This window comes from Zootoca vivipara, chromosome 13 (genome assembly GCF_963506605.1).
Source record: "Zootoca vivipara chromosome 13, rZooViv1.1, whole genome shotgun sequence".
Classification (NCBI taxonomy): Eukaryota; Metazoa; Chordata; class Lepidosauria; order Squamata; family Lacertidae; genus Zootoca; species Zootoca vivipara.
This window is the reverse complement of record NC_083288.1, coordinates 43,002,950-43,015,756: the sequence shown is the minus strand read 5'-3', so window position 1 is coordinate 43,015,756 and position 12,807 is coordinate 43,002,950. Positions and strand designations below refer to the sequence as shown.

The window sequence follows — 12,807 nt, the reverse complement described above, 5'->3', positions numbered from 1 at the left end:
GCAATATATTATAAGATGACTAGGCCCTCAGAGCCTGAAGCATGGGAAGTCTGATTTATTTTTTTTAATAATTTGGCAGAAGATTTGGATTAATTGTTTAATTGATATTTGTATAATTAGGAATATGATTGGATGTTTAAAGTGGAAAATTTAATAAAAATGATTGTGTGTGTGTGTGTGTGTATTCATTATTATGATTGCAAAATTCAACAACTATAAACAATTTGTGACTGAGAAAAGGCGGAAGATATTTCAGTGCTACAGTTGGTTCAACTATCCTCACTAACCCAACACATTTTTTACAAACTTCATGAAGTACTTCCGTAGAGGTGGCAGACAAAATAGCAGAATGTCTAAAAAAAAAAAAAAAACCTGACATCTTATCATATAATACTCCACATGGTGAGGCAAATTTAACAACGACAACAACAACCCATCATTTATTTAAATACAGTTATCCCTGCATTAAAGCCACAATATTGAGGAATAAAGAACACAACAGAAGCAGAGAGAACATTGGCAGGTAAAATTTGAGATGATGACTCTCAAATAAATGCTACTCAAACAAATTCCTTTTTTTGCTGGAGAGATTTTGTTGTTTTCCCATTGGGGATATGGGTCCCAGGATTTCAGGTAAATAATTAATTTGTTCTTTTTAGCTGCTCCCTGCTGTTCAATTCTGGCCTCAGGACAATAATATAACATTTTGGGGAAAAGATACAACCCAGTAACCCAGCACTGGAGGCCAAGATGGAGAAGATCTCCACAGCCACCATGTATTTCCCTTTGGTGCTCAGATAGCTTGGAACAAAGGACAACCAGACACTGCAAAAAACCAACATGCTGAAGGTGATAAACTTGGCTTCATTAAAACTGTCTGGTAATTTCCTGGCTAGGAAGGCTACAGAGAAGCTGACAATGGCCAGCATTCCCATGAAGCCTAGGACACAGTAGAACATGGTGACTGATCCTTCGTTACATTGCAGAACAATTTCTTTACTCATTGAGTGCATGTCTAAATCTGGGAATGGGGGAGAAGTTGCCAGCCACACAGTACAAAGAGCAGCTTGAATCAAGGAACAGGAAAGAACAATGGAAATGGCCTGTTGTTTCCCCACCCATTTCCTCATGCTGGATCCTGGTTTGGTGACCATGAAAGCAAGGACCACGATGATTGTCTTGGCCAACACACAAGAAACAGCCACAGAAAAGATGATGCCAAAAGCTGTTTGTCGAAGGAGACATGTCACTTTCTCAGGTCGACCGATGAACAGCAAAGCACAAAGGAAAGCAAGCAAGAGGGAGATGAGGAGAGTGTAGGAGAGGTTGCGGTTGTTGGCTTTGACTATGGGAGTGTCCCGGTGCTTAATGAAAATCTGAAGCACCAACCCTGTGATGAAAGAAAAAGAAAGAGCAAAACAGGCCAAAGATATCCCCAGTGGTTCTCCATAAGACAAGAAACTTATATCTTTTGGAATGCAGGAATCCTTTTCCACGTTTGGGTAATGATCTTGTGGGCACTGAAAGCATTCATCCATGTCTGAAAAAGAGAAGCCAGATTTCTATACAGCATTTATGTGAAGTACAAAAAATTAACAATTTAGTTAGAATGAAAGTTGCCATGCTGATATCAGAAATCTCCTCACGTAATCACACTAACAAGTTGTGTAGAGATTTTCCATGTGCCACACGTTTCTTTGGAAGCCCAGTAGTATCACCTTACAGGTATTACCAATTGGAAAGGATCTGGAACGTATCTATTTCCTCTTTATATTAATTCTGAATGTGTGTTTTAACCATAATTTTCTCCATTTTTTTCTGCATTAATCTGGAAAATTCATACTGAAATACATATTTAAATGTATGTGATGCTAGATTTAGATTGCTGAGAACTGTGTTGAACAGCATTTAAGTGAAGGGTCAGATCAAATCAATATAAGTGTTCTAATCTGCACCTTTATCCAAGAAATGTGGTTTAGTTAATTTCCTACCAGAATCTGCAGATATTTAATTCCTCCAAAGCTCTCAGCATCACTGCCTCCACCAAGTTTCAATAAATTATTAGGATTGGTATTAGTTCTAACATGGTGTTAATAGAATTGTGGTGTTAACTAGGAGAGCACTGGGAACTGTAACAAAATTTTGCAGTGTTGGAATCCCACTTCCTCCCTTGTCATATATTGTTTTCTGCCCCAACACATCAGTCTCCATCCTATAGCCGTATAGCATGCCCTGTATTCATTGAGGGGGGGGGGTGCAGCAAACCTAGTGGTTCTTCCAAGAAGGCTTGTATATCTCCACCTAATGTTTGAACTCTGAGTGCGTGCTGAGATTCCTAACTCCAAACCCTCATATCAGCAGCACTGGTCATCCTTAAATTCTGAACATTTCCAACGAACATGACTTTCCTTACCCGTCTGGTTGGAAATCTTTCCTTCGGGACATGGGAGGCAATCATAGCAGCAAAATGGCTCTCCTTCCTTCTTGGCCTTATGATATCCCAAATGGCAATGGTCATTACAAAAAGAAAGGGGCTGTGCCTGTCCACAAATGAAAGAGGATCATGGTTTCTCCTTTGGAAAATTGCCTATCAATAGTGTTCTTTATTATGGAAATCTGCTGAGCTATCTCATACAGACCAGCCAATGGAGGTCAGTTGCATGTGGAGACCCTTTAACCTGGCCTAGAGATAAATTCAGACAGGACTCAAATTTTGGTTTGGTTTTTGCCAGACCACTTTATTGATTACAAATCAAGTGTGTGGTTGCATAGGCTCTGGTTCGGCTAGCTTCCTGCAGCATTAAGGGCTTACTCTGGGCAGCAACCATAAGTCAGCCTTGGGTGAACACCTGGGACAGAGGGAGGCTGGGGTGCCTGCCACGCCTGTCCCTGATGAGCCCTGAACTCAGGCTCAGGGCACAACCCCGCTCGGGGAAGACCAACCATGAGTCCTTGGATTCCTTTTAAAGGAATACCCATCGCATAGGGATGGCTGGGCATCCTGCCACCCCTATCAACAAGAACCAGAGCCTATCCGCAACCTTACAAGTGGCAGGCAAAACCCAAGTTGCACCAGCCAATCAGCCAAGTGGGGAAGATTCCTGCCGTGCCCCTGTCCCAAAACAGACGACACATGACGGCATAGCAAGGTCAAGCACAAGCCCTAAACATAGGGAGAGGTGGGCGGGTGTTCCGGTGCACTGAGACGGGAAAGAGAATCTCTGGATCATGTGCAGCAGTTAAGTATCGGTCCCTCTAACTGCTTTGATTGGCATCCCCATAGCCCCCATAGCCCCATTGCTCCCTGTTAGAGGGACCACCAATAGTTTGTTGTGGCTGCTCCAATGATCCCGTCCCAACACCAGACCTGACTGCTGGGTCCCACCGCAACACGTGCCCTCTAGTTAGGGGCTTACCCCTCTGCCAGTAAGCTATTAAAGACCAGCATTTCATTATCACTGTTACGGCCCTCTTTGGTTTGTCAGTTCTGTGCTACTTCACTTCACCGTATTATTTAAGTATGTCAAATCTAGCTTGATGAGCATGTTAAAAGAGGCAAGATGAAGAGGAAATGCTGAGAAACATTTAACTTCACTGCCCTACCCTTTCAAAGCTTATTGGCCTAGGGGTCAGGCTTCTCTCTGAGTATCTTTCAATGTGTGGAACATGAGGAGCCATAGACAATCATCACAGAGCCAGGATAGGACCACTCGCATGGGGAGAGGTGGCAGCAGTTTATCTAAAGTCCCACTCCATCTGGCTAATACTCACAACTGGAGATGGGACTGAAACACCTAAATAGAATTAGATCTCATCTCATTACAGAAACGATTGACTGTTTAATAAATATGAAGACCTTATTGAATTTCAGTCCTTGCATCTAATCTCATTCTGGAGCCCATGTGGAAATACATTGGGTTAATTTTAGGATTCCACAGTGGAAATACATCTGGAAAAATGATATCATCTCTGGAATGTCTGGAGCCACTGCCAACACTGCTAACAACAACAACAACAACAACAACAGGTATTATTTGTACTCTGCCCATCAGGCTGGGGTGGCCGAGCCACTGTGGGTGGTAACTTTTGTAAATATCACAGTCATTGGAACTCTGTGCAGCATCTTGTTTTTTGAAACACAATGGCAGTAACTTGCATTGTATGCTGTGGTCTAAACTACAGAGCCTAGGGCTTCCCAATCAGAAGGTCGGTGGTTCGAATCCCCGCAACGGGGTGAGCTCCCATTGCTCAGTCCCTGCTCCTGCCAACTAGCAGTTCCAAAGCATGTCAAAGTGCAAGTAGATAAATAGGTACCGCTCTAGTGGGAAGGTAAACGGCGTTTCTATGCACTGCTCTGGTTTGCCAGAAGCAGCTTAGTCATGCTGGCCACATGACCTGGAAAAACTGTCTGGGGGTGAACACCGGCTCCCTTGGCCAGTAAAGCAAGATAAGCGCTGCAACCCCAGAGTCGTCTGCGACTGGACTTAACGGTCAGGGGTCCCTTTGCCTTTTATCCTTCATAATTGCACACTAAATTACAAAGTTTGAAGTCAAATGTATCCATATAGCTTCAAAGGTTTCCAGGAGGAAGATCTTTGGTTAAAAGAATGGGTGACGTAACCTACTTGTCACAATAGAGAAAACCACTACACATATGTGCATGTGTATATATGTACACTAAACCCATGGATGAGCAGAACAATGTCAGTATCTGAACTCTGAAGCACAGTGGTAGTGACTAGTAGATTGACCCCAATGTCAGGATTTATTGTCTCCCTCACATACCAAGAGAATTTCCAGTTGAGCCGACTAAAGTGACGCTTTAGTAAAGTGTGGGATCTGCGTAGACAGCAAATATACCATTAACGACCCCTCTTCTTGTGGGCATGATGCCAAGCCTGCAGTCTGCCCAGGGCTGGATTTAGATGAAGAGAGACCCTAGGCTACTCCACTTGTGGGGCCCCTCCTAATCCCCCACCCTCGCAACTCGAAGAAAATGGAAGAGTGTTATAAATAAAATTGAATGAAGCCAAGGATGGTGATGGGTATTTAAAATTCTGCAATTCACAATTTCTCCTCTAAAGGACATCAGAAAACTTCATCAAAAATTGTTTGTCACTTTCAATGTACAGAATGCTCTCTTGAGACATCATGACCCTTAATTCATTTTTAATTCTTTTGAGTCTTGGAAAACTCCTCTCTCCTGAGCAGTTAATGGCCATAAAGCTAAGAAATAGCCACAAAATTGCTTCCACATTAGGAAAGGCCATCTGATTATTTTTTGTATATAATTTGATAAAGGTCTGTATGAGAAAGAGAGTGCTCTGTTGTAAGCCTATGGCTTAGTCTCACGTACAGGTGAACATTGAAAAGTTCATCAGTATATTCTGGGTATGCTTCCATCAACAGTTCAACACCTTGCTGAATTTCTTGCTTAGATTCTATCAGAATAGCAAGAATGAAAAACAAATGTGCAACATCCTGCACACAGTACTTCTTCTTTTTACATTGGCTTCAAGTGCATCTAATATAGGAATAAAGGATTTTATCCTAGACTTATCTCTTGTTTCTCAAGCTCATCTAAACCTTCTCTTTAAAAAATCCAGAAGGGAACTGTACAAACTTGCACAAGAGCTCAATAACAGGTCTGATTTCTGAAGAGCTTTACTGACCTTGTGAAAATGACCTAGCACATGGATTTATATCTCTAGGACTACGGCCCCACAAAAAAATTTCAAATTGCGCCCTAGAGTTTCAAATTGGGCCCCACGTCTCATAGTTGCTGGGCCTGAGTTGCCCTGCCCAGGGCCGGTGCTAGGGTTTTTTGCGACCTTCTGTCTCCCCCCCCCTGGCGTCTGCCTCCTCCCTGCGGGCCTGGCCCAGCCTTCACCCCCTAACCTTTCCAGCGCCCGTCCCGATTACCTGCGACGTCGACAGCTGGGTTGCTCTGGTCGCCCTCGGGCTTCAGCCACGGACCCCCCGGGCGCAACAGCAGCTGCTCCCGCCTGCCCGAGAAGTAGAGTGTGGCGACGGTGCCTGGAGCCGAAGGCCCGGCTCTGGCGCACACGCACCACGGGAAGGGGCTGCTCTCGCCCCACGTGTCCTCCACACGCTGCTGCCCTCGGCGCTCCAGGCACGCCTGGGCTGCACCGGCACCGCTGCTGCCGTCCGCCCTGGACATGGGTAGGTGGCGTCGGGGCGCAGCAGCCACGTGGCAGAGCGAGTCCTGCGAAGCCAGCAGCACTCCCCGTCATGCCAGCGCCCCTCCATTTTGGCGCCCTTTGCAACTTCCTAGTTCACCTTAATGAACGTGCCGGCCCTGGCCCTGCCCTCGCATGAAGTCTTGGGTTTGTAATTTTGGGAGAGGGGAGACTGCCCGCTGGGGGGTGGGCGGGCTGGGGAGACCCCCTTAGATTTAGAGGTCCTAGACTTCAGCCTACTTAGCCTATACATAAATCCGGCACTGAGTCTGCCCCACCTACGAGAGCGAGGGGATTCCGGTACAGACTGTCCAACATCCCCCTCTCTCCCTGAGAGCGTGTCGGAGAGCTGTGTCTGTTTTTCCTGCAAATTGATGAGATGCATTCTAGGGGAGGAGGGCACTCGGTTCCCCCTCTGACTGGAAGGAAAGCAAGCCTTCATCCCTTTCTGTCTCCCCTCCCCCTAGCTCCCCATCTTCTCCACTTTAGCTCTGGGAAGGAAAACTTCTGAGACCCAATATATGAATGGACCTTACCTGGTTAAACCTGCTGGGCCACACAAGGCCTTTTTCATGAATACTGAACCCTTCTTCTTGGGAAGCCATGGACTCAACTTTTCCAACTTTGACTCTACGAAAAGACTGGTTTGGGAATGTGACCCAATTTATGATATCAAATACAGCCTCGATCTCTCCATATTCATTGAAAGAAACCTTTTCCCCAGCACTGTTGTTAAATGAGGTGCTTCTCACAAAGTAGTTGAGCTAAATTGGTGGGGAAAATATGAGCAATTCATGAGGATGTAAAAGTATGATGAGAGATTTATTAAATCTGTACATAGATTACCATAATAGTGTACTGTAAGGAATTGCTATTCTTTTTCCGGTCTGCAGCAAGAAATATAACACACCATTAGAAAACAGCTACTAGCTTTGCTCTAGAAGCATAGTGGGATAAAATATGGAATATTGTGCTTAGGGAGAAACTACAAAAGGATCTTAGAATTCTCAGGTACAGAAAGACCAAACATGTTTTGAAATTATATGATACATGTTAATTTATGTATGGTACACTGGAAAGGGCAATGTTGTCTTTTCGTCAGTAGCTACACATGCTTGATTCTCGGACTATCTGTTAAGATGGAGAGTAGAAGATACCTAACTGAGGTAAGGATTTCTAAATCTGTTGATTGTTTTGTGCTGTTTGCATTTTTAAAAAATAAAGCATATGGAAAAGAAAGAAAGAAAGGAAGGAAGGAAGGAAGGAAGGAAGGAAGGAAGGAAGGAAGGAAGGAAGGAAGGAAGGAAGGAAGGAAGGAAGGAAGGAAGGAATCCTAGCAACAAAGTCATGTTGATGTTAAGTCTCAATAATCATAACTGTTAGCATGACTAAATCTGGATGCAACCAAATCCGATAAAAATAGCTAAGTGACATACTTCTATGTTTAATTCACTTTGTTTAAAAGTTCAAAAGAATAAACATGCTGTCTAAATAATATCTTACCATGATGTGTAAAAGACAACAAAGTGAATGCCAAGTGCATTTCTGTGGGGAGGTATATTTAGGATTAAATTTCATATTATGACTTTGTAAGCACAAACTATGTCAACTTGACGTGCTTATTCAAAGAGTAGTCTAATGCTTAACGTTATTGGTTGGAAGGGGGGAAATCAATATTTCAACCAGTCATTAAATGAAATACATTATGAGTGATATGTACTTCTATAGCAAACCAAATGGAGGCACCTGGCTTAAGAGCAGTGCGTGTGAAAAGGATCTAGGAGTCTTAGCAGACCACAAACTTAACATGAATCAATACAGTGGTACCTCGGGTTAAGAACTTAATTCATTATGGAGGTCCAATCTTAACCTGAAACTGTTCTTAACCTGAGATACCACTTTAGCTAATGGGGCCTCCCGCTGCCACCGCTCCACCACCGCACGATTTCTGTTCTCATCCTGAAGCAAAGTTCTTAACCCGAGGTGCTATTTCTGGGTTAGCGGAGTCTGTAACCTGAAGTGTCTGTAACCTGAAGCGCCTGTAACCCAAGGTACCACTGTAATGTGATTCAGGATCAAAAAAGGGTACAGATCAAGGGACTCTTAAAAATAGTCACTCAGGAACAACAGCAGCAGGGATCATTTTATGTTCTAAAGTTCTTAGTATGCTGAAGGCATTACCTTCCACAGTTGCTGACTCAGAAGCTTCCCTCTGTCTTCACCCACTGTTGCTCTATGTTTGAATCTCAATGAACGCATGGCATGCAAAGCGTGTGCCACAGTGTAGACCGCATTGTAGATGCTGTAGCTGTGGCCAGTCATGGTCATTTCAAAAACTGATGCAGGAAGGTTCTCCAGCTTCTCCTCCCCACTGCAGATTTTTGTATTCTCTCCATCTACCAGGGATGGGTTGAAAGAACAAACAAATGCTTCTTCCCAAAACTCCCGGATAAAGTTATCTTTCTTTTCCAAAGTAGGTTTTATTACCTGAAGAAATTTCTGGAAACCTTCTATCTCATGGGAGTGGACAGAAAAGTATATAGTACCATGAAGGAAGTCTACGTTCCAGGTTCTTTGAAGGGGAACTGATGTGAAATCTATCTGGGATGTCATAATCCAGACTTTCCATTTCCCCTTGGTTGATTCATCCATAGTTTCTGAATATCTGGGAAATGTTCTCAAAACTACCATGGTATCGATTTCACCATGAAGGATCACTGCATTAACAGTGCTGTTAAGGATAAGATAGTTTGTTTTAAATGCCTCTTCCGCCATATCAGGAATATCATTGGGAAAAGTCATAATGGGTATTCTTAACATGAAATCAAAGCAAATACCTCTCTGGACAAACGTGGGAACCACAGTGTGTACAAACCTCTCTACATTGTCATCATGGCCAGATAACACCCCAATCCACGTCCACCTGAAATGCAGCAATAATTGGAGAATCCCTTTATACTGATGGTCCACATTTGGAAACATCTGGTGGTATAGAACGGCCTCTGCTTTCTTATTTATCACCGGGGCAGAGCCATATATGAGCTAAAGAAAAAAGAACATTATTTAAGCACAGGGAAATGGTATTGAAGAGGCCTGAACAAATATTTTCAACAGTCACCACAGAGGAGACATACATTGAAACTGCAAAGGCAGAGCTATGTTGGCCAAGCGGGTGCCCTCATGGAATATTGCAGTGGCATATTTCACATGTCAGTTTAATTCATAGGTATTTGACACAATAATGAATAAGTGTTTTGGACGGTACCTCCTATCAGTCCTAGTGAGCATAGACAATGATCAGGGATTATGACACTTGTGGTCTACATTATTTGCAGGGCTCAGTCTTGGCTGTCCTTGTTTGTACTAAGGAAATAATAAAACCTGAATTTAAAAATAATTGACATCTGTCTACATGGTATATGTTTATGACTTAGTTGTATATTGTTCATAACTTACATATTTACCATACCTTGAGGAGACCTTCTGGTTAATCGTAAATTCCATAAAAGGGGTTAGCAAAGGTACATGAGGATTATGATACATTTTGGAGATGAGAGTAGATTGGCAAGAGATTTTTCCTCCCAGCTATTTCAACAAGTTTATATGTCGAAGCTTTGGAGCTTCTTCACTACATTGCCACCCAAGCATAGCATGCACAATAATAATAATAAAGCATGTTGAATATGATACTTTGGAAATGAATTTTATCTTCAATTTCAAAAGCCACATTTAAAGGCAAGGGATGTGGCAAATTGTGTGTCAAAAACTGATCTGCCCCATGCAAACATTTTACCTGTGGAATCTTGTAGATGCACAGAATATCTGCCATGTGGAGACAGACTTCAGAAGTAGGTCCACCAATGACTGCTACTGGATTGCTCACCCTATCACATTTGTAGTTGGGGATGAATCTGCCCTGTGTAGAGAAGAGTTCCAATGCAGCCTGATAGGTCGCTCGTGGACTGAAATAGCTATTATAGATATGGAATCCCAGTGTAATGTTGGGTAAGAGGTGTGGATTTTCATTGATCTCTTTTGCAGCAAATATTGAGGCCAGGAGATGCTGGTATATTTGGATCATAGCCCTGTAATTAGAGTTACATGCTGTGTCATGGTGTATTTGATTCAGAATATGATATGTACTTCATTTCAGTTAGGTACATGGAAAGTAAATATATGGTATTCAGTAATAGAAGAAGCAGAAGTATAATGAAATGTTGTCAGAGATTGGCATTCTTCATCTTTGTTTACCTGCACAATTCTAATACAATTCTAGTACTGTTTTGAAAGATTTGTTAATGTAAGGATGTCTCTGAAGCTATACTTAGCCCAATTTATTTTAGGATTGTAGCCTTTCCATCAAGATTTTATATATTTGAATTACTCTGTGTTCTTTCCAAAGTGGGACCAAGGCACCCAGTATGTAACATTTTTTCTTTAGATTTTTATTTTTCGGATTGTGTATACATTACCGGTACTTTGTTTAAACAGGTTTTCGTGGTTTGCTGGTCCTTGATATTTTTGCATCTTTTCTGCTTTAATACATCAAAGCTAGGCATATGTGGCACCGAAAGGATGAGTCAAATCTCTCTCTACCCCTCCCTCTCCTTCACTCTCTCTTACACACACACCAACTGTACGCTGTACTGTTTTTGTTGTGTGTTTTTTTTAAAAAAGACTAGTTGCAGATCAGTAGAAGATATTAGAATGGATTTCAAATTTCCTGCAATGGACATGTTTGGAGGAGATCTAAGGGAGCTTCCTCAGATACAAGTCAGCTTATATGGAACCATATAAAAACCACGTTTTTAGACCATGAACTTTCAATTTGTGGCTCAGGGACACCCAACCTGCAGCCCTTTTGTTGGACTACAACTCACCAAACCATTGGCCATGCTGGCTGCGGCTGATGGGAGTTGGAGTCCAACAACATCTGCAGAGGCATGAAACACTTGCTAGCAAACTAATGAAGGTATGAGATAAGAAGAGGAATAAATTAGAACCAGAATCTCTCCATCTTAGAAGTCTTCAGCCTTGATTTAAACAATTGAATTTGGCAATATTTGGATAAACTTTCATCCATTTCATAAGATGCATAAAGAGAATATTTGTTTGGCTGTGTGTGTTTCTCTCTCTCTCTCTCTCTCTCCCTCCCTCCCTCTCCCCCTCCCCCTCCCCCTCCCCCTCTCCCTCTCCCTCTCCCTCTCCCTCTTTCTCCCACACACATGCAGATGTTAGTTAGAAGAAAGTGGAGGGGATACAGGCTGTGACATCTCAGTTAGAGTTTGCATGCCCAGTGATGTTTCACAATGACAGACAGTTGTTGCAAACACAATGCTAATCTTACTGGTATTCTTCTGGAAACATGCTATCCCTCTGTAAATAAATTGTAGATGTAGGGTTTATGAGGAATAGGAGTTTTAATTCATAGGAAGAAATTTAGGTGGCTTACCAAAGATGATCTCCACCACTTCCAACTTACCACATTTTGTGCAATGGGTTAGCCATGATCAGCTGCAATAATTTATAATCTAAAGTAACCCAAGGAAGTCAATGGACATACTTACCCAAAAGCAAATAAATCATGTGGCATATGGCAAGGGAAAGGATGGCATTCAGTTAAAATGGAAGATATTTATTAAACATAATACATTAATACCGGTATATAATTAATCTCCTCCCATCCCCTAGAGCTACCAATTGATAGAAAAGATTTTTTAAAAAAATTCTAAGAAAACTTACATAGGTTCTTCAAATATATCATTAGAGGGGCATTCTTTAAATTCTATTGAATTGGAAAATCTGTATAGATAAGACATAATGCCAGCAATGATTTGGTCTCCAGGCTGGTAATGCTTGTGAAGAATAGGAAGAGGGTCACGGAGGCTGCAGCTGACGTCAGGAATCTTGGACACCACCTGCGGCAAAAAAACTACTACCAACACTACAAATGCTACTAACTTTCTTAAAAAAATTCTTTCTGCCCACCAGTACACCTGCGAACACATTATCCTTCTTTGAATCCTGACTTAAATGCCTCTCAGTTGATCTATGTCTCCAACTTTGTCTCAGTGATCAGACTGACCAAGTGTGATTGTCTCCAGCCCCAGCTTGGGGGTATTAAAAATCACATCCAGCCTTGTTGTTTCCTAGGTGGTTACCACAGTTCCCTTGGGACTTAAGAAGTAGAGTAATCTTTACTTATTGGATAATTCCAGGGTAGCTAATCTCATCTTTCTGTTTCTATGAAAGATTGCAGAAGAAAAAATATTTATCACATCTCAGCAGAAGTTGCCACTAGTCCAACTCACTGTATTTGCTGGTGTCATGAAATTGCGAATTAAGTTAGTTCATAAATATACATATGCAAATTTCAGTGGTCACTAAGAAACAACTGAGTGGGGTTTTATTGTCCATTCCATTCAGTCTTGCCTGTGCTGAAATCATAGGTCCATTATGTCAAAATAGATAATTGTTGAAATTCTGCAAAGGGCTAGGCAAAGGGGTAATTATAATAACAAAAAATAAAATGTAGCCTTATCAGCTACTAAGGGTCCTTTAAGTTGCACCCAGGCAGGACAGAGATAGTCAATAATGACACCGGGGC

General features: G+C 42.2%; 1 protein-coding gene across 1 annotated transcript; it reads right to left on the bottom strand.

Moving 5' to 3' along the window:
• Positions 1–641: 641 nt before the first annotated feature.
• Positions 642–12,073, bottom strand: LOC118078727 (vomeronasal type-2 receptor 26-like). The gene is made up of 6 exons (XM_060282247.1): positions 11,943–12,073; positions 9,994–10,285; positions 8,382–9,242; positions 6,737–6,964; positions 2,414–2,540; positions 642–1,540 (listed from the first exon to the last, which is right to left on the bottom strand). The coding sequence occupies exons 1-6, from the start codon at positions 12,017–12,019 to the stop codon at positions 642–644; spliced, it is 2,484 nt and encodes an 827-aa protein (XP_060138230.1). The 5' UTR covers positions 12,020–12,073.
• Positions 12,074–12,807: the final 734 nt, after the last annotated feature.